General features: G+C 40.3%; 1 protein-coding gene across 1 annotated transcript in view; it reads right to left on the bottom strand.

Moving 5' to 3' along the window:
• TIAM2 (TIAM Rac1 associated GEF 2) overlaps positions 1 to 25,735 on the bottom strand; it is a 175,462-nt gene that overhangs the window by 95,931 nt on the left and 53,796 nt on the right. The window contains exons 2-3 of the mRNA XM_032215642.1: positions 2,571 to 2,681; positions 597 to 1,789 (exon numbers count right to left, since the gene is read on the bottom strand). Coding sequence (XP_032071533.1) covers positions 597 to 1,784 — 1,188 coding nt within the window. The 5' untranslated portion in view covers positions 1,785 to 1,789; positions 2,571 to 2,681. The remainder of the gene's footprint in view (positions 1 to 596; positions 1,790 to 2,570; positions 2,682 to 25,735) is intronic.

Genomic DNA, 25,735 nt, shown 5'->3' with positions numbered 1-25,735 from the left:
AGGTGACGAGGGCGTGAGTGACCATCCGAAGGGCCTCCCGGTCCAGATAGGGTCGCAATTGGTGCACCAGGCAAACCTGGGCGAAGGCCCCCCTGGTCATCACAGCTGACAAGTGATGTTCTAACATCAGCTGCGGATCCAGGAGGACCCCCCAAATTGCGAACCCTCTCTGAGGGGCATATAATTTCACCCCCCAGGCTAATAAATAAAAGGGGAAGTTGGTAAGAATTCTGGGGAGGGGAAGAGAGGGAGAAAGAAAGAAAACAACAGAATGACAGGAGGGAGGGAGGGAGAAAAGGAAAGAAGTAGGGAGGAGGGAAGATGATTTCTGATGCTCCCTATCAACTTCCCATAAGAAAACTCAATAAGGAAACCAGCAGGAAGTCAGAAATCACTCCCACTGCTTTATTTTTGCAGTGGTCATTCCATGGTCATTCTGTTTCCCTGTTTATGTAAGGAAATATCTCTGAAACAATGACACAATGGAGTAGGAGTTGTCTAGTTTAAGAATCTACAGTATGTTAAGCATATACCCTGCAATGAAGAATCCAAAATTCATATTTCAGGTAACTTTTTAAGCTTGAAATTCCATGTACCTGTAGCTTCCTCTTCTTCCTTGACAGGCTTCCTGTCCAGTCACTAATCCGACGCATTCGGCTTTTTAAAGTTTCCTTCTTAGCTGCATCCTCATTAAGATTTCTAGATTTCCTACAAGGCAGAGTGAAGGAAGAGTACTGTGGAGATCCTCTGTGCTCCACCTTAGAAGGAACATCTATGGCAGAGGTAAATGAAACCCTGTTGCTTAAAGTAGCATGCAAATTGAGGTAATCTGCAGAAAATCCGATATTGGAGGCTTGGCAACTTCTTAGATTTGAATCCCCATATAAATCACGGAGGGAAGAAAGAGATGAACTTTGATTCAATGATTTTTTGCAGTCATTCTGGGAGAAATCAACTTGGATTCTTGCTTCTGGAATGCTTCTGGATATGTATGACACATCTAGTTCATTTATCCCTCCATTATTGCCCCATGGAGCATCATACCATGACGACTCTGAACTAATGGAGCTCCCTTTACTGGATCTAAGTCTCGAATCAGTAGTTGAAAGATGATGGCTTTCAGCACAATCTGTACTAGAAGATTCTTTTCCTTCAAGCATGTTATTCTTTTCAGGTTCTGAAGTAGGGAAGTATCTTAAGAGTTGGACTGGTTCACTGGATTCATCTCTAGAAACGCTACTATTACTGCTAATGTTGTGAAATTCAACTTTCAAACATCCATCAAGCTTCCCTAATGTCTTGATGAGAACTTTTGGACTCATTCTGTCATCTGGTGATGAACTTTCTTTTTCCCCATAACAATTTAAGAAATGTCCGTTATATTCCTTGGAAGGAACGTAGTTGTTGGTAGTTTCAAAGCCAATGTAGTGAAAACCATTTTCAGGCAGAAATGCATTGTTAGCCCCCTGACTATAGTTCTCTGATGTGGGAGTCCTGGGCTTTGCATGGCTATTACTCTTAGATACGTTCACTACTGTATCACTGAGTCTTGAGGAATAAGGCTGATTACTCTTAAAATGAGAAAGGCAGCTTCTGGCAAATGATCGGGATTTATAGTTTGCATTACTGGAACTGTGGCTCCACCCACGTATGGAGCAGGATTTTTCATCTTTAGAATGAATGCCATGAATTTTCAGAGAGCAGGGTTTCTGCTTGGTAGCAGGTGTAGATATAGTGTGATTTTTGGTTCCCTGAAGACTGTATTGGCTGTCTGAATTTCCCATTTTCACTAAAAAGGAAACATAAACAGGTTTGATTATTAAAAAAAGTCATGCCCAAGAAAAACTTAATCCTTACTTGTGAACTCCTAAGAAAATCTATAAATAAGGAAAGAGTTGTGTATAGGCCTTGAATTGCTTCTAGTTGATACTATACCGTATGTTCACTATGTTAAATTGAGACACAAATAATTAAATACACTGGAATAATATTTTAAAAATAGCATAATGTTGATGTGGGATTATCCATATAAACCTCTGGTTAATTTTCCAGAATGAACAAGCAATAGTAATAAAAGGGGTCCTTCCTTCTCAAGTTAAAATGCTGAAATGAAAAATATTTGTAGAAATAGTGGCTTTTATCAATTCTGCAAGAATATTCCCAAGTTGACCAAACCCTAGGGAGGTATCCTCAGCATCATAATTTTCATATTTGGATCCCCTTGCTAGATTGTGGGATTTCTTCTAAAAATCTTATGGGCTTTTATTTTTGTTCACCTTGTCCTTATTAAAATCAACTCAAAAAGACTTAGTCACCAATTCATTTTTTCTTTCATACTAAGAGTCTACTGCTTTTATCCAGAATTCAATGGCATAAAAAAGTCCAGTACATGAATATGTTTTTATTTGTTAATGAACTCTATCATTTTCACCACAATTTAAAACCATATCTAGCATGAGAAAGAAACTTTAGTAATAAAAATGTGGTTCTATAAGCCTCTGTTCAGACTTTATGTAAAGGCATTGTTTGTGTTTCTCATTTTCAAATAAAAATGTATATTTCAGACATACCTGAAAAAAACCACTCAAATGTAGGTAGAATTAGCAGTTTGCATATTTTTCATTATTTTGATAAAAGATCTTCATATTTTTCAGCCACGAAATGAGATTCCATATGATTGCCTGTAAATAAATAAGAAAAGTCTAAGTCACATAAATGAAAATACATTCATATTTTAATATGAATATCCATCTAACAGAAAGCTAATTGTCAAGAACATGGAGTTAATATCTACTGTATGCTCTACAAATATTTTATTCATTCGTTTGAATTTAAACTTTCATTTAAGTTGGGTATAGCTACCCATTGTAGTAGACATTGGGCACATTACAAAACCTAAATAAATGTTTTTAAAAGGTTGAAAAACTAAAAACAAACTAAAAAACTAAAAAGGTAAAAGGTAAAGGTTCCCCTCACACATATGTGCTAATCGTTCCCAACTTTAGGGGGGGGTGCTCATCTCCGTTTCAAAACCTAACAGCCAGTGCTGTCAAAAGATGCACGGAATGCTGTTTGTTACCTTCCCCCCAAAGGTGGTTCCCATTTTTCTACTTGCATTTTTACATGCTTTCAAACTGCTAGGTTGGCAGAAGGTGGCAGAAATAATGGGAGCTCACCCCATTGCGTGGCTATGAACCACTGAACTGCTGACCATTCTGTTCAACAAGCTCAGTGTCTTAGCCACTGAGCCACCACATTCCTTAAAAAAACAAGGTAGTTTAGACTAAAAACAGCCATCACAATAACATGCCCTGAGTCTCAACCAGCCTCATATTACTGAAGGCAAAACAGCAATAATTCAAAGTTGCTCCAGGGTTTAATTGATATTAAATGATGTTATATAACTAGCTCCCTTGTTACAACTTGGATAATCCCCATGGATTTTTGAAGTCATTGTTGATTAATGAGTCTAAGTTGCAGCTGTGACCCAGAGGTGAAAGAGCAAAGGGTAATTCACTCATACCACCAGTTAGCCACTTCTCTATTTGCATGAACTTGAACTTAATTTGCCAGGAAAGCAACAGCTCAGACTGTATTAGGCAGTGCATGCTTGAAAAGAAAGGAGTCTACTGGCAAGCTGATCAATCAAACCTCTTGAGAGACAGCCTACAAAAAGGTGCAGCTTGTAGTAGAAAGAAGAAATCCATTTCACAAACCCTTGCAAGAGGATTAGAATTCAAAAGGACTTACTTTAATTTTTTGGGAGGAAGATTTCTCTATCAGTTGTGTCAGTTGACCAACTTTTATGAAATTCAAAGTGCTGTGAAATGTTTACCTCACACCTGATTTGCAACTGAATAAGGGCTGCATGCTCTCAAAACATTTAAATGAAGCACAGCCTCATTTTTAAACTATAAAAAAATCTATTAATCATTCAAATCTTTGTCTCAGTTACCTTACAGATTAGCAAAGTTCAAGTTCACTACAAACTTGTCTTTAAAACCAAAAAGACATACTGTACCTAGCAGGAAGGCACTTCACAAATGACAATGATTTTTATATTAAAGCATGTCAATAGCTATGCACAGACATTCAAGGACATTTTTACTACAAAATACATTTTATAACAATATTTTGCTTTATTTCACAAAAAATATGCCTTTTTTTCTTATAAGTACTAATCGCTCCATTGAAGTATCACTAATACAAACTACACTTCAGGATAACATGCACAGCTCATGCTAAGGTAAAAGGGGAAAACAATATAAAGAATTTGAAGGGGGAAAACTCACACATTTTGCAAGCTGTTTGATAGTGGGTAAAATGTAAATCACTAGGGTACTACTGAACAATGCAACAGAGCATAATCCTCAATCAGGGCATTTATATTCAGAGTCTGGGTATCAGAAGCATGAAGCACATTCACAAGGCTGCTTTCAGAAATCTATTTGTATTCATAAGAGGGCCTGAAACCCAATTTGTCTAAAGATTCTGTGAGAGGCCATCTGGTCCCCACTATGGCTGTGCACTCACTGTGTAATCCTTTTTAACAAAGCGAGCAGCAAGCAAGCTGCTGTTAGAAAGTTTGACAAAGTAGCATCAATTTTTCAAGACTTGAGCCAGTGATACAACTTCCATTGTGCCCTCATACAATGAAGAAGGTTAATGAATACATCTATCAAAGGCAGGTATGCAAAGTGAGCTGACACAAGGCACAAAGAACAGTTAAGATGACAACCACTGTGTGTGTGAAAAGTGCGGGTCAGCGAGCAACTCTTTTCTGATCACAAAAGGCAACTTTCTAAGCAAATTTACAGCTTGCCAACTTTGAAGAGATCTCCAGTATTCTTCATAGGAAACATATTACGTTTATAATGAGGTTGCATGTGCTTGAATAAGAAACATCCAAATAGGAATTCAGGAAGCTGTCTTGGACTGAGATAGATAATTAGGTAATATATTTAGTTCACTAATCGGGACTGTTGGGATTTCAGAAAGCTTTCCCTCCCCCCCCCAAAAAAAAAACCTTCCCTGGCCTGCTTCCCCAGTCATTTAGCCCACATACTTCCCTCTCCTTTTCCCTAAGGAAGAGAATGAAATTATCCATTTGCATATATTTTATTTAGTATTATAATTTTGTTACTCAGATATTTTTTTCCAGTAGGTCTGAACATTAGCCACAGTTTAGTAAATAATTTTCAGATTAACCATTTTCTTTTAGCTGAGATGACAGCTTCATAAATTATGTTTGAAACTGATTTCCTTAAACTATGATTAACATTCATCATAGTTCTTCTGGGATTAGCCATCATTTGAAGATAAAGTTACTGTATTTTTCAGAGTATAAGACACACCTTTTTCCCTCAAAAGAGGCTGAAAATGTGGGTGCGTCTTATACACTGAATACATCATTTTTGCCTCCCAAAACCCCGCTCCCTTCACCAAAATGGCTGTGCATAGCCTTTAGGAGCCTTGCAGAGTATTGCTGAAGGCTGGGGAGGGCAGAAATGAGTGGAAAACGGGCTGTTTTTTGCTCAATCCCCCCCCCCCCGCCTCCAGGAGCATTCTATAAGCCTCCTAAAGGCTATGCATGCCCTTTTTTTGACAAAAGGGCATGCAAACAAAAGACCATTTTTGGGAGGTCTGCAGAGTGCAAAAACTTTTTTTTTAATTTGCCTCTTCAAAACCTTGATAAATCTTATACTCCGGTGCGTCTTATACTCCGAAAAATACAGTAATTGTGCAGTCTCAGGGGTTTTCTTTCAATGTACCCAATTTTAAGTATAATCTTTATTGTCATTGTACTTAAATACAACAAAATTGGTTTTTTCTCAATAACAAGCAATCCATTGCAGGATAGAAAAACTACCATTCTATCAATCTGCAAAGGCTTTTCCAAAATAGCTACATAATTTATAAACTGGAGGAATAAGTATCAATAACTATGCTATGCTGATGACAAGAGATAGTTTGTTAAGAAAGCACACTAGAAACTGGGAAATTGTAAGTTCTAGCCTTGTCTTAGACATGAAGCCAGCTGAGTAATCTTGGGTCAATTACTCTCTGTTATAGGAAGAAGGCAAAAGTAAATTACTGTAGAAAATGTTGGGCTTTGAAGAAGCAGAATAGAAAAAATATTGATGTTTTTCAATTCTGGTGTTGCAGAACACTTTTGAGAATACTGTAAACCACCAAGGAAGCAAACAAATGGATCATCAGACAAATCAACCCAGAGTTTTCACTCAAGGCACAAGGGAGAGGTTCCAATTATCCTACTCTAGAACATTATATGAAGGAGAAGGCTCTATTGATGGGAAAGGAGGAAGTTAAGAGAAGAAAGCAGCAGCAAGTTGGATAGACTCAATTCAGTGCAATAGATATATCTCTGGAAGATCTGAAAGGCAAAGTTAGGGATAGCTCATCATAAGAAAATCTATCCATATTGTTGCCAAGAATCACTACTGATTTGAAGGCACACAATCAGTAGATTTCCTAAATGCTAGCAGGATAAGTACTGATCTGACTTCAGGTAGAACCAATGTTCCCTCTAATTTTTTTTCAGTGTGAGCGGAAAAGTACAGTGTGTGAGCGGCACAGTTTCATGCCTGAGCACCTAAGAGAGCCACAGTTTGAACTGCTGTCGCGTCTGCTGGACATTTGCGCAACATTCCAAGAGTCAAGCGCCAATTGCGAGCGAGGTTTCAGCCCGATGAATGCCAGGCATGAAAAGTACCACTCAAACACTATACTTTTCCGCTCACCCTGAAAAAAAAAAGGCTCTCTGCTCAGCTTTTACATTGTTAGACTGGCTAGAGAGAGACATGGCTCCAACAGGGTCCTGGGTCCTGGCATTTTGCAGGCAACCTGTCCTCTCACATTCTTTGGAATGCAACCCATCACATGTGAATTAGATTTTGCCAATTATCCTATTAAAAGATAATCCTATTATTCTAAAATACGACTAACTCAATATTAAAAACTGTAAATATTTGATGCTGATAATAGCAGTAATTGTTATTTAGTATGAGTAAAATCAGTATTGATATATCAATATAATATCTAACAAAATTGACAATAAACACTAAAATAACAATACAAATATATAATGTGAAATATAAATGTAATAAATATAATATATAAATGCAACATAAATGTAATAAAATAATTTATCATGAAACTCTCCCCCTTTAAAGTAGTAAGATCAATTAAATAGTTTAGCAAGTTTGGACAATATGCTATATGTTATGTTACTTAAGAATATATATACCTCAGAATCAGATACAACATCCACATCATTTCCAACTGAGTCAATAAAATAATATGCCATGCCAAAACTATTTTAAATAAAGATATGAAATTAATCAAGTATTGCATTTATTTTTCAAAATGAATGTACATTTTTTTATTATTTAAGTTTTGTACCCTATCTTTTCTAACGTTAACTTTAAAAAGATGTTACATCAGACTACAATACAAGTAATTAAATGAAGACTAAAATAAGTGTTTTGGCATATTGAGCTTTTTATATTTCTTTCTAATATTGCTTCCTTAGTTGAGAACTTCCTCCTCAGCTTACTTACGCATTAACTGTTTGTTGCTTTTATGGTTTATTCATTCACTGCTCCCTCTTCAGTTTTTTTCACAGGGGGCAGGGCTTCCTTCCTCCCTCCCTCCCTTCCTTCCCTCCCTCCCTCCACTCCTTTGGCCACCAATTTTGATCCAATTCTCTCTCTCTCTCTCTCTCTCTCTCACACACACACACGTTCTTTGGGGGGGGGGTTGAATTACTCCGCCTCACTGCGCAAAGTCGGCTCAGCATGTGTTCGCCCCCACTTACGCCGAATCAAATCCGCGGCCGGCGGGACCAGGGGGTTGCATTTCAAAGCCGCCAGTCCTCTTGCTTCTTCTCCTTCACCAGCAAAGCTCCCGCTGGCTTCCCTGCCCGTGGCAGTGGCGTCTCTCCCTCCACGCGGAGCACCTGAGCTGGCTCCCGCGTTATCCCTCCCCCTTCCTCCTCTGCCGTGCTTTTGAGGCCGCGGGAGCTAGTAGGAAAGCGGCGGAGGTGGAGGCGGCGGCTCGGCGGGAGCTTTGCTGGTGAAGGAGAAGAAGCAAGAGGACTGGCGGCTCATCAAAACAAGTCTGGGGAGGTCCTTTGCGGGCGGCCAGTTCTAGCCGCCTGCAAAGGACTTCCCCACGTTTGCTTTGGTAGAAATCTCTGCGCGGCAGTTAGAAACCTCTGCGCGGGGATTTCTTTTCATGTGCGCGGCCGCGCAGGCGCGCACCTTAGAGGGAACAGTGGGTAGAACACTTTTCCAAAGGAGATGGGATGTCCTTATGATTCTTAAGAGTAACATTCTTTCAGAATATTGCCCTCTCTAATAGATTTTATGAGACAAAAAACCCCTGTGGAACAGCTGGTAAAGATATTGAGTTCTAGAGCCTCCTTTTCTCCTTTTGATTCCCTGGACTCTTGGTTCCTGAAGGGACAATAACAGTGATGCTGCTTGTGGCCAGTAATTTGTCGGCTATAGTATTGGGCAGAATCTTCAGAAAATGTGAGAGGCAAGGAGACAGTATGGGTAATCCTCTAGTTATGACCAGTCACTTAGCAACCTTTCAAAGTTCTAATGGATCTACGAGGTGAGGAGGTACTTATGACCTAGATTTTGAAGTTTCAATGGTTACACTTCCCACCCCCCAGTCACATGACTGCACTTCAGGGATTTGGCAATCAGGCCACATTTATGGCCATTTGCAGCATCCCGTGGTCATATGACCATGTCTTAATAACATTTTTGCTGAAAACTGGCACTGACTTCTATGTTTTGGCAAAACCGCAAGATACAGTTGTTATGCAATAAAATCGCATAACAACTGTTACAAAAAGTATCAGTACCAACCCATTTTACAACCATCCTGAGTTACTACCATGATGGGCAGGCTCCATTACAACTCAAGGACTATCTGTACATTGGAACACCAATGGAGACAGTTCCATTAGCTTCAGTGGAGAAACTGCTGCCCATTCGCTTGGTGGACAGGGCAGGAGAGAAGGGAATGGAAGGAAAAGTAAAGTAAATATATGCTAGTACTGAAGGAGCCCTAGATCAGTGGGCACTGAGGATCTGTTTGTAGCACCAAACTGAAAAAGTGGACTGAAAAAGTTCGGGAACTACTGCCCTAGACACAGCCAATGGGCAAGCGTGCTCTCCAGAACTAGAAATAAGAAATCTGCTGCCACTAGAATTGTCAGAAACTATTCCCTCCCCAGCTCTACCAAACCAGCAAAAAAGAAGAAAGAAAACAGGATGTTGACGGAATGAGGGGAAGGGTACCTGTTCAAGGAAGAAATATAATGAGGACCAAAATGGGATCAGATGACATACAAGAAGAGAGAATCTGTATTAGCAATGGAAGAAAAAGGAGAAACAAATAAATGGAAATGAACCAAAAGGAAGAGGTAACTACAAAGAGTAGGAAAAGAAAGGAAGCTCTGTTTCAGTGTTATGAAAGAGTTAAATTCACCAGGCCAACTGCCCATCCCAAGCAACTGCTAATATTTCAAGGCATACTTTATAAGTCCCAGGTCTGAAACCATCTGCTTCTCTCTCTTTTTCCTTTCCAACTGATTCTGTTATACTTAACAGCGAAAATAAGGGAATAAGAGAAAACCTACCCCCTCAATTATTCCAGGGAGGGGGGAAAAACCCTCATACTACCATCAATAACATGAAAGTAAATGCAGAGAATGTTTAGTGACTTTGGCATCATATGAATGAACCTTATTAAAAGAGAACAACAATCTTATTAAAAGAGAACAACAAAATGAAAAGTACTACCAGATGTGGAAAGGCAAAACCTTTTAATAAAAAAGTTTTAATGTTTAATTATTGCAGGAATAGACTACAGAAATAGACCCAAAAGGGATGAAGAATGGAGAAGGAAAGAAGTTTAATAAAATAAAGACCTTAGTCTACTTTTCAGTCAAAAATGCTTTATACTGACACACACACACACACACACACACACACACTTCAACAAATTACCATTTTCATATCATTATTTCATTTTCAATTCCTTTCTTGTATCATTGGATGCAAGAAGACTCCACTTATTGGAAGGCCATGCCAAATGTGCACAATTCAAAGCATCCAAATTTTGTTTCACTAATCATGCAATAGTTTTAAGAGTAAACAATACACTTCAACCACAGAAATGGCTGCATTTAACTACTTTGCTTTAGAATGTACTATTCATATTTTTAACTAAATCAATTAAATCATGCTAATTAGTTTCTCAATTTATGCTCACAGCAACTAACACAGGCCATAACATACAGTATAATGTAATGATTATATTTAAGTTAGCATAAAAGCATGGGAAAAATATTTTACTATTAGTCTGGAAATTATTTTCTGGAGACACACTAATGAGACAGTGTGGTTAGGTAGACAGCATCAGCTGTTCCAATGTCTCTTTCTGGCATCAACTCAGTTTGTATACTGAAGATGAGATTATGGAAATGATATACCAAAAGCACAACACTTCGTTTGTGGTCAAGCCACGAGAGCAAGTGTAGAATTGCCTAACTAGCTCTTAGCAACAGCACTGGTTGACCCAAAACAAATAACGTGTTGCATTGCAAAATTAGATTAACATACTAACACAAATGAGAGCTTGCAGAACATCAATAGCTCAAAAGTTAAAAATACACAAATCTCAACAAAAAGCAAAATAACCCCACAATTATGTCATATAATGTGATGTGGGGTCAAATAGACAGTCATATAGTGGCCGGATAAAAGGTCAGATTTCTTATAACAAATGTGAAGCACACATTCTTTTCATTTTGAATTAAAGCAATATATATAGCAAGTACTAAGCCCAGTAGAGCATTTCTAAGAAATAATGATACTACCTTACACACTCCAAATATATAAATATTGTTTCATTTTACTGCAGTAGGAGGAAGAGAATCTTTGGCCATACTTGAAAGCAGAGCACTAAGCCTGGGAACTGGTCTCAGTGATTTGCATGTTGGGGAAGTTGCATGGTTTAAAACAAAGGGGAGATCAATATAATAAATTATGAGTGACATGTCACAGAAGACGTGTTTTTTTTTTCATTTGTGCAGAGAAAAGTAGGGGGTTTAAACTTTAGCAACAAAAAAGCAATCCCTTCACATTCGTGCCCTGTATCCCTCTTTTATTTCTGACAAGGACTGTTGTTTTTAGACTCACTGTTATTTAGCTAAATTATAAATAGTTTACTTCTATGTCTAGGAATAGGCTCTCTTCTTTCTCTAACTCATAACAGGGTTATGAGTTATTCCGTTAGTCACAGCAAAAGACAGCCTTCAAATGATGGCAAAATATTAAGGATAGAATGGGTAGTGCCATGCAGTTGGAATGAACATACTCTCTTCGTTGCGGAAGATGATGCCTTCCTATCATCAGTGTAGAAGAAAGATTCAACTGCAGCTTGGCCATTTCTGAAGTTACGGGAAAGGCCAGAGAAATATTCTGAGAAACCTTAACTTTGTGGCTACACCTCTAGAACCTTCATAACATCCAAGATCAAAGCCAAATGATTATTTCTAGCATTTTCCATTTTGCCTCATTGTTGATATATAGTTTGATGTTCTATCACTGTGCCACTATAGCAGGGAATATTTTAAAAATCTGTTCACTTCAAAATGGTATATTTATCAATGTATCATATAGACCAGTGTTTTTCAACCACTGTGCCGCGGCACACTAGTGTGCCGTGCCATAGTGTAAGGTGTGCCGTGGGAAAAACACTTTATATATAGTCAATATAGGCACAGAGTTAAAAAAATTTAACATTTTCTAATGGTGGTGTGCCTCGTGATTTTTTTCATGAAAAAAGTGTGCCTTTGCACAAAAAAGGTTGAAAAACACTGATATAGACTAGTGTTTCTCAAATTTGATTACTTTAAGATGGGGGCTTTCAACTCCCAAAATTGGGATTTGACGTGCTGGATAATTCTAAAAGCTGAACCCCCACATATCTTAAATTTGCCAAGTCTGACAAACACTGATCAATTATCAAAGAAATTTTATTTCCTTTTATTCTGTTAAGAACAGAAAAACAAAGGAACAAAAGTATAACATAGCTGGAAGACACTTCTGGGCTTCTTAAAATATAATTCTTTCATAAATTCTGCTATAAAAATACCACTGATGGATCACTCCATGAGTCCACATTCAAAAGGAGAAAATATAACCTTAAAACAATCTGAAACAGGAACTATATCATTAAATATATTTTACACTTTGAGAGATAACATTCCATTGAGAAAACTAGTCAATATTTTACAGCTTCATCCTTTTGAAGGAGAAGCAAAAGAAAACACCTTTGTTTTGTTTTTAAGAGATTATGTGGTTCAATGTTGCATTAATCTACTTCCTTTATTTTTGAACCAATAAATAAATAACATTCAATAATAAGAAAGTAAATTTCCAATGATGAAGCATAGTGTTTTTTCATTGTAAATTACAAGTCAGAAGAGACAAAACTCCAAGAAAAAAGAGTTATTTATGCATTAGTCATAGTGTGTGTAGTATTACAGGCAGGATAAAAGTTCTACCACAGGAATCTTTCCCTATAAGAAAATAATTCTTTCAGTGTTCAAATGGCAAGACAATTTTCAAAGCAGCTAATTCAGCAGGTTTTTTTTCCTCACAAAAAATAAAAGTACTATAACTAGCAAGTTCAGAAAAGGAGCTGATAAGTGTGCTGGAAGAGGAATACATCTAAGGAAAAAGAAAGCAAAACTTCACAGCCAAGAGTTTGAAACAGTATGATTCCACAGAGTCCCTTTCCCAATTTTTCTTTAATTGAGCAGACTGTGCCCTGCAAGCATCTCTTCCTCAATGTCCATGGTTCAAACTTACTTTCTGCAAGTACCTCCATTCCAGACTTCTCCAAACATGTCACAAAATTGTTTAAGCACACGTAGACGCTGAGATTTTTCTGTTTCCTTCTTTCTACTTGTAGCACGCCAGGAAATTGTGTCTAGGACTCCAAAACCTTGAACCGTTATGGGCTAAAAACAGATCCTGTGCTATGCTAGATATATTTTTGTCTACAAGGTACACACCCTCTTCATGTTCAATTCTTTCCATTGGTGGACTAGGATGATGCAAATTTACCCAGAAAGTGGTTTTCCAAGTGCTGCTTGAAATGATTAGCCTGGACAGCTTGCCATAATTTTTTTGAGCCATCAGGGAATACTGTATGACTGGGCTGTTGTTTGGCCCTGCATTCCTGAATTACCACCAAAGTGCCAGAGGGAAGCTACTAAAAGATTCATGGAATAAAAGACTGGCTTGCTGGAATGGTAGATCTTTGGTGCTTAAAAAAAAAGATTAATTAGTCATGCTTAATTCTTGACATTCTTTCTTTTAATATAGTGCACCTAAATAAACAAGCAACCCTGTAAAGTATAGTAAAATGTTTTAGCCAGGAAGGCTTGAAAAACCATAAGGAATAATTTTATCTTTCAATGGTTCATAAACTGCATTAAGGTATGAATTGCTTGGCTGTAGTTTACTGAATAAATCACAATTGCCTAGGTTCCACAAAACACTAACCCGCAAACTGTAATTTGCTAACCATAGTGGCTGGGTTACATATTGTACTAGGCCACTAATAAGCCACGTTTTGATTAGCACAATGTGTGAACGCAAGTTAAATAAGATTAGACACAGTCAAATGTCACACTTTTTCTAGCAATGTTAAACATTAATAGTAAAGGCTATTATTTTAGACTATAATCGAGACCAGAAAATTATCACCTGATCCTGGAAATGACCATTGGCTTACCTGAAGGGTCCTTTTCTGTGCGCCGCGAGGAGAGTCCAAGCATGGGTTAAATACAGCCAATCTGCCCAGGACTGAATGGAAATTTTAGCCAGCTTCTGGTGCTGACCGGTTTCCAGTTTTTTTCAATGAAGGCATGGAACTGTTGTGCACTGAAAGTTGAGAGGCAAAGTCCATACAACAAATTCAAATGAAGTCTACTACGAAGTCCAAGTTGCCAGTCCAAAAGTCTGCTATGAATTGTGGAGACAGACCTCAGGGTGGGGTTGGACTCTCCTTGTGGCACACAGAAAAGGACCCTTCAGGTAAGCCAATGGTGCGCCACTTGGAGAGTCCAAGCATAGGATATACCCAAGCTAAATGTCACTAGGGTGGGAAGCTGATGAGTCCAGGGTCTCTCCGCTGGTATGAATACCCTGAATGATTTGCCTCCCAAAGGCCCCTTCCACAGAAGCAAATCTGTCCAATTTGTAGTTCTGAACAAACGGAGACAAAGAAGTCCAAGTTGCTGCCCTGCAAATCTCCTCTATCAGCGCTTGGGTCACCCAGGCCGCGGTAGTGGCGGCACATCTCGTTGAGTGAGCAGTGATGTGCTGTGGCACCAATTTGGACTGCAGGATGTGAGCAACCGTAATGCATACACACAGCCAATGCCCAATGATAGCTGAAGAAACTTTGCGGCCTTGGGATGCAGGTTGAAAGGATATGAAAAGTGATCCCGATCGCCTGAAGGCAGCTGTGCGTTTGTCCTGTGGACATCCAGCATGTGCCATCTTTTCTCTTTAGGATGCTTAGGACGTGGACAAAAATCCAAACAGTGGGGGGGGGGGCTGCCTGTGGGAGCTTGTTCTTAACAGCTCCGGATTCTTGGTTGCGTTAAAATGTCTGAACAGCAATTCATCAGCCATTTGACAGCTTGATTACCTCTTCTTCGGGCTTAGAAGAAGAAGGTGAGCTAATTATGCTTGGGCAGCATGCCAACTAACCTTCCCAGACCATAAATCTGGGAAAGGGAGGAAGGGCATCCGTCAGCATAATAATCTCTGCGCCAAGAACTTCTTCTGCTTTATTTGCAGAACAAAGGCAATCCATTCATCCTCAGCACAAGCATAAAAATCTGATTTACTGATTCCAGAACGGGCAGAGCCTCTACGCGTGAACTTCTAATTGTATGTATTAATCCTTAGCTTCATTTTTACAAGAATTCCTTCTGATAAGTTACCTGCTAAAGAGATATACAAAATGGTGCCGAGCAACTTCGTAGCACGGGTCAGACTTTGAAAATATTTCTACAGAGCTTAGAACATTTAAAGAAAAGGAAGTGATTTATCACTAAACTAAATAGCAATTGCTGTACAATCGGCTAGCATAGACTTACTAATTGGCTGAAAAAGATAAACTTGAAATGGTTTCTAGGCAAAAGGTTCCCCCCCCTCCTCCCCCCTTCTAATATCTCCAAAAGTGCAGGCAGCTCGCCCGCTCCCGTTGCGAAATTACAGTCACTACTCCCCCCCCTACTGTTGCAGGGGAGCCTCTGACTAAAGAATTTTTTCAGAAAGAATTGGCCGAAGCTTTTAAAAATCATGCAGCTGCGATGGAAACAAAAATTAAGGAGGAGATATCTGCTGCTTATAAATAACTGACTGATGAACTTGTGACCCGGGATCAGAAGATCAGGGACGATATTTTGGGGGCTTTTAATTCTCTATCAGGATACGTGTCTGGAATTGAAGACAGATTAGAAGATCTTAGCAATTCCAATATCAACTTGGCATCAAAAATGGATGTGGTTCAACAAAAAGTTGGAGATGCTGAAAATGAAATTATTATGTTACAGTATAGACAAATGGAATTTGCATTAAGAAGTTTACATGAAAATAACCAGGAAAATTTGAAACAGATTCTCTCAGAAGCCTTCGATAATTTGATGGGAAGGCCAGGTGGGAATTCTGAATGGCAAATTGAAAAGGTTTATCATGTTAACTCCTGGCTTGCCAGACAGAAGCAACTCCCAAGAAACATTGTGGTGTACTTTGCTACAAGAGACATGAGGAATATGATATTGCAAGAATCTTATAAAACCAAGCTTCAAATTGGGGGTCAGGAGGTGACCGTTTTGAAGGAGATACCACCTAAAAAGCTGAGATCAAGGAAAAACTACGCTTTCTTAGTTGAAGAACTTAAAAATCATCAATTACAGTTCAGATGGGATGTGCCAGCCGGTCTAGCACTCATTTATCAGGGGCAAAGATACCGCCTTAATTCAGTATGGATGACCCAAGACTTCTACAATAACATATTGAAGGCTGGACATCCTGCCCCACCTGGACCCAGAGAAAGAGAGCAAGAAGGACAGCAAACTACTCAAGTATCAACAAGATTGGATCAACTTTCTTTCTCAGAAGTACAAGGAGCCAAGGAACAAAGACAAACCCGTGTGATTACCAGACGAATGGACCAAGAATTAAAAAAGCAACAATTACAACAAACACCTGCCACCGGTCAAGAAGCTACAGGTATCAGTCTAGAAGCAGTGGGAGGAGCCAGGCCAAAGATTAAATTCCAGGATGTCCAGATGGCCCTAAAAAAGCTTCAGGGAGCCAAAGATGACAACTAAGTTCCTAACGTGGAATGTTAATGGATTAAATTCCCCACAGAAAAGGAAGAAAATAAATAACTATCTTAAACAATTCAAGAATGATATAATTTGCTTGCAAGAAACTCACATTTGATCAACTGATCAAAAATACTTGATTAATACAAGACTTGGACAACACTTTATAGTTTCTGCTCCACAGAAGAAAGATGGTATAGTCATCTATTTAAGGAAGGATATGAGAGCTGACTTAATTGAAGCAGACTCCCAAGGAAGATACATTGCTATAGATCTGGTATTAGAAGGGAAAAGGATATTGCTACTGGGAATATATGCTCCCAATCAACAACAAGATAGATTTTATAAAAAGCTCCATGCTAAATTAGTACATTGGAATTATAGGTCCTGCATACTATTGGGTGACTGGAACGGTGTTATGGATACCAAGAAAGACAAGAAGGCTTCTCGGCAAAATATTCAAATGCGAGCAAAACTACCTAAGTCCTTTTTTGACATGATAGATGATTTTGAACAGAGAGATATCTGTCGAGAAAGAAACGCAGAAGAATAAGATTTTACCTTCTTTTCTGATAGACACCAATCCTTTTCTAGGATTGACTTTATACTAACTACCAATGATTTGCTTTCTAGGATAAAGAAGACAAAGATATGCTCCAGAGTTTTATCAGATCATAATCTGATTTGGATGGAGTTGGGACGCAAGCAAGAAGGTCTTGGAGATTGAATGAAAATTTATTTAGATATGAGAAATATATTAATGAATGTAAAAAATTGTTAATAGAATACTTTGTTTTTAATATGAATAAGGCTCCATCTATGGAAATAGTATGGGATGCAAGTAAAGTGTATATGAGAGGAGCTTTGATAAATCTAAATAGATTACATAGACGCAAACAGGGGGAAAAGCGAATCGAACTGGAAGATGAAATTAGGAAGAAAGAGCAAGAGTTAATTTTAAAACCAGGAGATAAAAAGATTAAAGAAACAATTACCTTATTAAAAGACCAATTTAATATGCCGATTTCAGACCAGGTAGCTACCAATCTGTTATATGCAAAACATAACACTTTCTGTAATGCAAATAATAAATGGTTAGCATACTTGATTAGGAAAAAACAAAAATCTCGTAACATAGCGAAATTACACTATAGAGGGAAGGAAGTGTATCAACAGGACGAGATTCAACAGGACTTTCGTGAATTCTTTATAGGATTGTACAAGGGTGATAAAATTCAAGGCCTAGATATAGATAGATACCTGGACAAAGAAAAAATACCCATAGTTAAAGATGAGCAGAGGGAAAGATTGAACCAACCAATAACTTCGAGGGAAATTCTACAGGTAATCAAACAGTTAAAGGCAGGGAAAGCACCAAGTACAGATGGCTTCATGGCGGCTTATTATAAAAATCTACAATTAGAAATGGTAGAACCTCTTAAGGAATTATTTAATAAGATTCAAGTGAAAGGCAAGGTACCATCTTGGAAGACAGCTTTTATATCCCTGATACCTAAAGAAGATCAAGATATTACTCAACCAAAAAATTATAGACCTATATCATTACTAAATGTAGATTATAAAATCTTTATCAAAATACTAGCGAATAGGTTAATGTTGGTTATCCAGCAATTGATTCATAATGATCAAACAGGTTTTATTCAAGGGAGACAAATGAGAAGTAATGTAAGACTAATTGTTAATACACTAGAATATTTAGGAAAGAATAACCAAATCCCTGCTGCGCTCATATTTCTAGATGCTGAGAAAGCCTTTGATCGAGTTAATTGGCAATTCCTGCTGAAAACATTGCAAAAAATGCAAATAGGAGAACATTTCTTACAATCAATCAAAGCAATATATCAACAACAAACAGCTCAAATTATAGTTAATGGAAGTTTAACAGATTCTTTTCAAATTGAAAAAGGTACAAGGCAGGGTTGTCCCTTGTCCCCATTATTATTTATCATAACTTTGGAATTATTGTTGAATAAAATACGGGGTTCGGAGGACTTACAGGGAATTAAGATTAGGCAGCAAGAATACAGAGTACGTGCTTTTGTGGATGATTTGGTTATAATATTAACCCAACCGCAGGAATCTAGTAAGGTCTTAATGAATATGATTAATCAATATGGTCAAGTGTCAGGATTTAAAATAAATTTAGGGAAAACAAAGATATTAGCTACAAATATGAATACTAAACAAAAGGAAGAATTAGAAGGAATGACAGGATGTGAAATAGTTAAAAAGGTTAAATATTTAGGCGTTCATATTTCAACTTCAAATGGGAAGCTATACAAGTATAATTATGAACCACTTTGGCAGAGTATACAGGCAAGATGAAAAAATGGGAGAAACTACAGTTATCTTTGCTGGGAAGAATAGCAGCAGTGAAAATGAATATTTTACCTACATTTTTATTTCTTTTCCAAATGTTACCAATACTTAAAAAAGATGTGAACCTGTTAGATTGGCAGAAGGGTATTAATAAATTTGTATGGGCAGGGAAAAAACCAAGAGTAAAACTAAAAACAATGCAAGATGCAAGGGGAGGTTTGAAATTACCCAATTTAAAATTATATTACGACGCAATAGTTTTATCTGTAATTAGTGATTGGATTAATTTAACAAATGATAGAATACTTAATATCGAGGGGCACGATTTGGTATATGGGTGGCATGCTTACCTGTTATATAACAAAAAAGTGGACAAGAATTTTAAAAGTCATATTTTAAGGAATGCTCTACTGCGGGTCTGGAAAAAAATATTAATACAAATTAAATGATAAGATACCCATGTGGGCAATTCCCAGACATGCAATAGAAAATATGAACATAGTACAAAAAGAGGATGTAATTACTTACAGACAGCTTCTTACCCTAAAAAGAGGTGTACTACAACTAAAACCCTTGGATGAATTAAAAGAGGAAAAAGTAATCCAAACATGGTTTCAGTACGGGCAGCTACAGGCCAGATGGAAAATAGATCAAAAAATTGGTTTTATGCAAGTCGAGGATAATTTAATTAAACAAATAAAGAGTCAAAGTCCAATGCATATAAAGAGATTATATAATGTATTAATAGAGATGGACTAGGAAACAGAATTAGTTAAAGACTGTATGATAAAGTGGGCCCAAAATATTGAAGAACCAATAATGTTGGATATATGGGAAAGGATTTGGGTAAGAAATGTAAAATTTACACAGGCCCAAAACTTGAGAGAAAACTTTTATAAGATGTTTTATAGATGGCATTTAGATCCTAAAAAGTTGGCTTCTATGTATCCGAACTTACAACCTAAATGCTGGAGATGTGACTCTGTGGACGCTACATATTTTCATATATGGTGGACTTGCAAAAAGGTTAAGGCATTTTGGATAAAAATATGGTGGATTATGCAAAATGTTCTTTAAAAAAGGATAAAGTTTACCCCCCCCCAGTTAATTTTTGTTAGGTATAATTACTGATTGTACAGCTGTAGAGATTAATTTGATTTTGCACTTAATAATTGCAGCTAGATTGTTGGTGGCGCAATACTTGTCTACTATCCAAGGATGGACATTGAAAGTCACAAACCTAGCCAAGATGGCTAAAATATCTGCATATCTTAAGGACTATTCAAACGAGAGATATAAACGAGACTGGAAAAAATAGATTGATTATTTTCAAAATAAATATGGGACTAAGAAATTCCAGATAGCTTATGATTAAGATCAGGAATATATAAATTGTTTAGAGTTAGCCTAGCAAGGAGGAGCTAAGTTCAATTTAAAAACATTATTAATTTTCTACTCTCTTTTCAAATATATTTTAGACTGTTTTTGTTAAAGACTTATACCATGTATTGGTTCTGAGAAGTCAGGGGAGAGAAGGTTGGGGGGGTAGGGTGGGAGGGAGGGAGGGAAGTATATTAGGCTTGAGGAGGGGTGTTAGGTTTTAAAGTAATATGATTGTACATGTATACTGTCTTCTCTTATTTTTTAAAAAATAAAGATATGTTATGTATATTGAAATGGAAGTATAAATACCATCAACACAGAATGGAGTTTGCTCAGAAGCTGAAATACACCAAGTGAATGAGAGGAAGAGTGGGAAGCAGAGGAGAGAAGAAAGATAGGAGAGAGGGATAGGAGAGAGGGTAAGGGGGGGAGATGAGGAGAATAAGGAGGAGTGGAAAGAGGAGAGAGGAGAAGGAGAAAGGAAGGGGAAGTAGTGTAGAAAAGGATGACGAAGGGAAGAAAGGAGGTAGGGAGGGGGAGGAGAGAGGCAGAAGAAAGTGTTGGATAAGGCATAAATATGGTATATGTAGAGCGGAAGAGCCAATAATTGGTTTTTCTTTTTATTTATTTATTTTTTTCCGGGAGTTGATGGCAAGATGAACTGATGTAATTATTAATTAACACAACATGATATTGGCTATGTAATAGTATACATGTGATTATATGTTATGAAAATGGAAAATAAAAAGATATTTTGAAAAAAAAAATCCAGAAGAATGAACTCCTAGGCCCGGTGAAACCAGGAGTTGATCTTGGGAATAAATATCGGGTCCAATCGGAGAATCACCCTGTCAGGCTGTATCAGACACAAGTCCTCCTGGACCGACAGGGCTGCCAATTCCGATATACGCCGAGCTGAAGTGATGGATATTATAAAGGTGGTCTTAAATGTCAGATGCTTCAAAGTGGCGGACCGCAATGACTCAAAGGATGGGCCTATCAGGGCCCGTAACACCACATTAAGCTCCCATGACAGGTACCCATAGATGATCGGGGGCCTCAGGTTGGTGGCACCCCGTAGGAAACTACAGATGATGGGATGACGTCCAAGGGACGAGTGCTCTTCAGGTGGTAAGACAGCCACCTGATGCCTGAGTGTGTTAGGCGCCAGGCCCTGGTCTAGTCTGTCCTGCAAAAAGTCCAGTATCTGTGGAACTGTGGCCGAGGTTGCCGTCACGCCGCATGTCATGCACCATGTGTCAAAGGATCTCCAGGTGGCATTGTATATCCTGGTCATGGAGGGTTGTCTGGATGCCTGGTGTGGATGACCTAGGTGGAGAGCCTGCCTCTACTCAGGAGGTCCCTCTCAAGTGCCATATGGCTAGTTGCAGCCACTGGGGCTCCAGATGTTGTAGTGTCCCCTAGCTGAGAGAGACCTCGCGCTGGGGAATCTCCCATGGTGGAAAAAGGAGAGGCTCACCAGGTCGGCGAACCAGGTTCGTCTGGGCCATAAGAGAGCCATGAGCAGGACCTCCGCTCCCTCCAACAGGATCTTGCAGATCACTCTGGGAAGAAGAGGCAATGGTGGAAATGCATAAAGGAGTCCCGGAGGCCATGGACAGTGAAAGGCATTGACCTCTTTGGCTTGCGGGGTGTGAAACCTGGCAAAGAACCTGGGAAGGTATCTCAAGGGTAGCAAATAGGTTTACTAGCAGTCAGCCAAACCTCTGGGACAATTGGTGAAATTGGTGCAGGTGCCACTCCAAATGGTTGACCATGGCCCTGCTCAGCCAATCCGCATGGATGTTGTTTATCCCAGAGATGTGTTCTGCCTGGATCAAGCACAGGTGCCTTTCTCCCCACCTACCCAGGCATTCGGCCTCTGCCATCAGGAACCTGGAACATGTGCCTCCTTGGTGGTTTATGTGTGCCTTGGCTGCTACATTGTCCGTAAAAATCCTCATGTGATGCTCCCAGATACTATCATGGAAGCGGAGAAGGGCGAGTCTCACTGCTCTCAATTCTAACCAATTGATGCTGTGTGTGGCCTCAGCAGACAACCACCTTCCCTGTGCCATCTGGCCCTGTAGGTGCGCCCTCCAGCTGAAGAGGCTGGCATCCGTCATGATGGTGAGATGGACTGGCTCCCTGAAGAAGGTGCCCGTTAGGGTGGGGGACAGCCACCATTTGAGGGATTGACGCACCTGAGTCGGAACCAGAATCAACACCAGAGAGTTGATTTTGTTGGTCTGCTGGTAGGGAAGAAGATGCTACTGGGGCCACTGAGAATGGAGCCTCACCCTAGGAACGATGGATATGCAGGCTATTATTTTTCCCAGAAGTTGAGACAATTTCACGACAGTGGCTCGAGGGAACTGCTGCACTTGCTGAGCCTGTTCTCTGATGCTCGTTATCCGCTCTGGTGACAGGGAGACTTGACAGCTCACGGTGATGATGATGGCGCCAAGGTGCTGCAGCCTGATTGTTAGCTCTAGGTGACTTTTTTTCCCTGTTGACTGAGAACCCGTGATCTTGAAGGGTTCTCAATGTGTACCGTAGGTCTTGCACAATTTGAAAGCGGGCGACGACTGGATGAGAATGTTATCCAGATAGCATTGAAGCCATACTGGACGAGTTCTGAGAAAGGCTGCCACCACTGCGAGAATCTTCGTGAACGTTCTGGGAGCCAATGACACACCAAATGTCAGGGCCCTGTACTGGTAGTGGTGGCCTGCATAAAAGAATCTCAGAAACCTGCAGTGTGCCTTTCGAATGGAGATATGTAGATAGGCCACTTTGAGGTCTATAGATGCTAGTAGATCTCCTGGCCTGATGCAGCCCAGGATTGACTGGAGGGACTGCATCTTGAGCCTCTTGTAAGCTATGTGGTGGTTTAGCTTTTTTAAAATCTAGAATTTCCCTCCACCACCACCCCCCCCGAATTCTTTGGGACAAGGAAGACTATGGAATAAAAACCTGTCCCTTCCTGACCTGGTGGAACCGGTTCTATGGCCCTGATGTCCCTGAGGTGGAGGATCTCCTGTTCCATGAGAGCCTTCTTGACCAGGCATGAGGACGTAGGGCATTAAATGAAGTTCCGAGGAGGAAGGGAGAGGAACTCTAAGGTCAGATCTATGCGAATCATCTGTAGGACCCACTGGTCCGATGTGATCTGCTCCCATTGGGTGTAGAACAGTTGAAGATGCCCTCCTATGGGAGCCATCTATTGATGGTCACTTGTACCTTCTGAAGGGTCTGGAGCCAGACCCTCCGCGAAAGGGGCGCTTGAAAAAGTTCTGCTGGTGGCCTCTGTCACAAAAGAGCGGATGGTCCTGGAACCTATCCGCACCTTGAGAATAAAGGCAGTGGAAGGAACTGGAGCTAGTGGAGGGTTCCATGTTCTGAAAGGACTGCCTCCGATAGAAGTTGGAACCTTGCGATCAGATTTCTTAGTAACCGAAAGCATGATCTTCTTTTTATCCTTATTCTCAATAAGGACAGGGTCCAGGGCCTCCACAAAGAGCTTGCCCCTTTTAAATGGGGCAGAAGCAACTTCCACTTAGACCTCATATCTACGTTCCAATGTCTGAGCCATAAAAGATGATACGTGGTGATGTTGAAAGCCAGGGCTCTAGATGCAAATTTAGCAGCGTTTAGGGTGGTGTCAGCAGTGTACTCTGTCACCGCAATAATCTTGTTGACATCCTGCCTCAACTCCGGCCAGGAGTTTGGTGAACAGCTGCCTCAACCAAAGGAGCGAAGGAGGAAAGACACAGAGGCAGATGTCTTATTCACCCACGCCACCGCCTGATGTGTCTTGTGGCAGCCGTTCTCTGCTCTCTTGTTCTTTGCTTTGAGACCTTCTGGAAAGTATTCTCCTCAAGAAACGGCCAGAGACAATGTAACGCTAACCATTTATTAAAGTAGCTGACAACGAACAAAGTAACGAACTTAACTGACAGCCTTTTATATGCGGCTGTCAAACTGTTAACCAATAGGAAGCTTCCCCAGCTTCCTCGAGCCTGCACACGGGCCAGCTTCAACGGCTTCCTTTTTTCCCCATTGATTGACAAGTCTTTCTCGAGACTTCAGAACATAGCATCTTCCAAGAGATTGGGGGGAAGCACTGAGGAAGAAGTGAGCACTGCAACTGGCACATCCACAGAAGGCAATTTCAGCAAGTCCTCCAGACTCACATCCACCATGTACAACTTCCTGTCGCTACCACTAGGAGTGGCAAGGGTGCCCGGTTGCGCCCATTGCTTCTGCACGAAGTTGAGGAATAATTTTGGAATAGGCACAATTTCCTGTGCCTACACTGGTTCCTCAAAAAGACCTTCACTAATGTCTGCTGGGACAGGAGCTGTCCTGAGCTGGGGGAAATAGAACCCAAATGGGTCAAGGCTTTAGCTTGTTCAAAAAGTCTTGAAATGGGCATGTTTAAACAAATCAGTAAACGCGAGTTTGTCACGAATAGCCCCCTCATCCGAGAAATCAGGCTCCAGACCCAGGGAGATGGAGGTCGATGGGCCTGATGAGTCTCCTGAGATGAATCTTCGGCAAGGTGCAGGCGGGACTTGCACAGGCACTTGGCCCACTGCAGCATGCCTGCCTCTATCCCTTGGGAAATAGCCCTAGCATTAATCTCCTGCATCTCCACTGAGAGATCTGGACCCCAGACCTCCACAGGGCAGGCCCTGGAGGAGGGTTGTAACATGAGGTTTTGGGCCCTAAAGGACTCACAGGGGCTGACCCCTCTTCAGGGTCCAAAGGACATGCGAAGAGGTCAGCCTGGTCGGCCATTGAGCGCCCTGGAGAACGAACCATGGCAAGGAAGGCCATGGGGGAAAACTCCTGTCCCTCATCCTCACTCTCAGATATGGGATGCTCTTGTCCAGGCTGGGCCTCTGGGGAAGGCTCCCCAGGAGAAACCAGCCTGGAGGCCTGGGCCTGCTGTTGGAGCTTGGAAAATTGCTTCTCTAAGGCCTTCTGATGGCGAATGGTGTCCTTGTCTAGGCCTCAGCCCTGCTTGGTCCCCTGCCTAGAAAAGGGCTTGCACCCACTGATGGCCTCCCGGGCTGCCTTGCCAGCCTGTCTGGAAAACGCCCTACTGGTGGAGGGGCCTGGTTGCTCTGGATCCTCAGGGGCCCCGTCTCTCATGGCTAATGTGCTGGGGAGTAAAAGCTGTAGGCAGGGAAAGCCCCACTCACCACCTTCACAGCTTTGGGTTGTTAGGGCCGAAGCACTCTAGAGTAGAGGCACTGAGGGCAGCAGGGAAGCAAGGCCAGACAAGCCTAATGAAGTCAAAGAACCTCCGGTGCAAGCTGCAAGCGCTCTCAGCACCACGCAGGTCAGATGCCTTCAGAGAATAATCCAGGAGAGCCACAAACCTCCTCTGCCGCCACCCCAGCTGATGGCTGGTAAGGGAAAGAGCAGACCCGCCAGCAAACCAGACAGGAAGGCTCCAAGCGGCGACCTGCAAAGAGCCAGGCAACCAGGCAGCTGCAGCAAGTCACATGGGAAAGCAAAAGAGCAAACATTTTTTTTTACCTC

The sequence above is a fragment of the Thamnophis elegans genome, chromosome 4 (genome assembly GCF_009769535.1).
Source record: "Thamnophis elegans isolate rThaEle1 chromosome 4, rThaEle1.pri, whole genome shotgun sequence".
In the NCBI taxonomy this organism is placed as follows: Eukaryota; Metazoa; Chordata; class Lepidosauria; order Squamata; family Colubridae; genus Thamnophis; species Thamnophis elegans.
The sequence above is the reverse complement of the archived record's forward strand: the minus strand, read 5'-3'. Positions and strand labels throughout refer to the sequence as shown.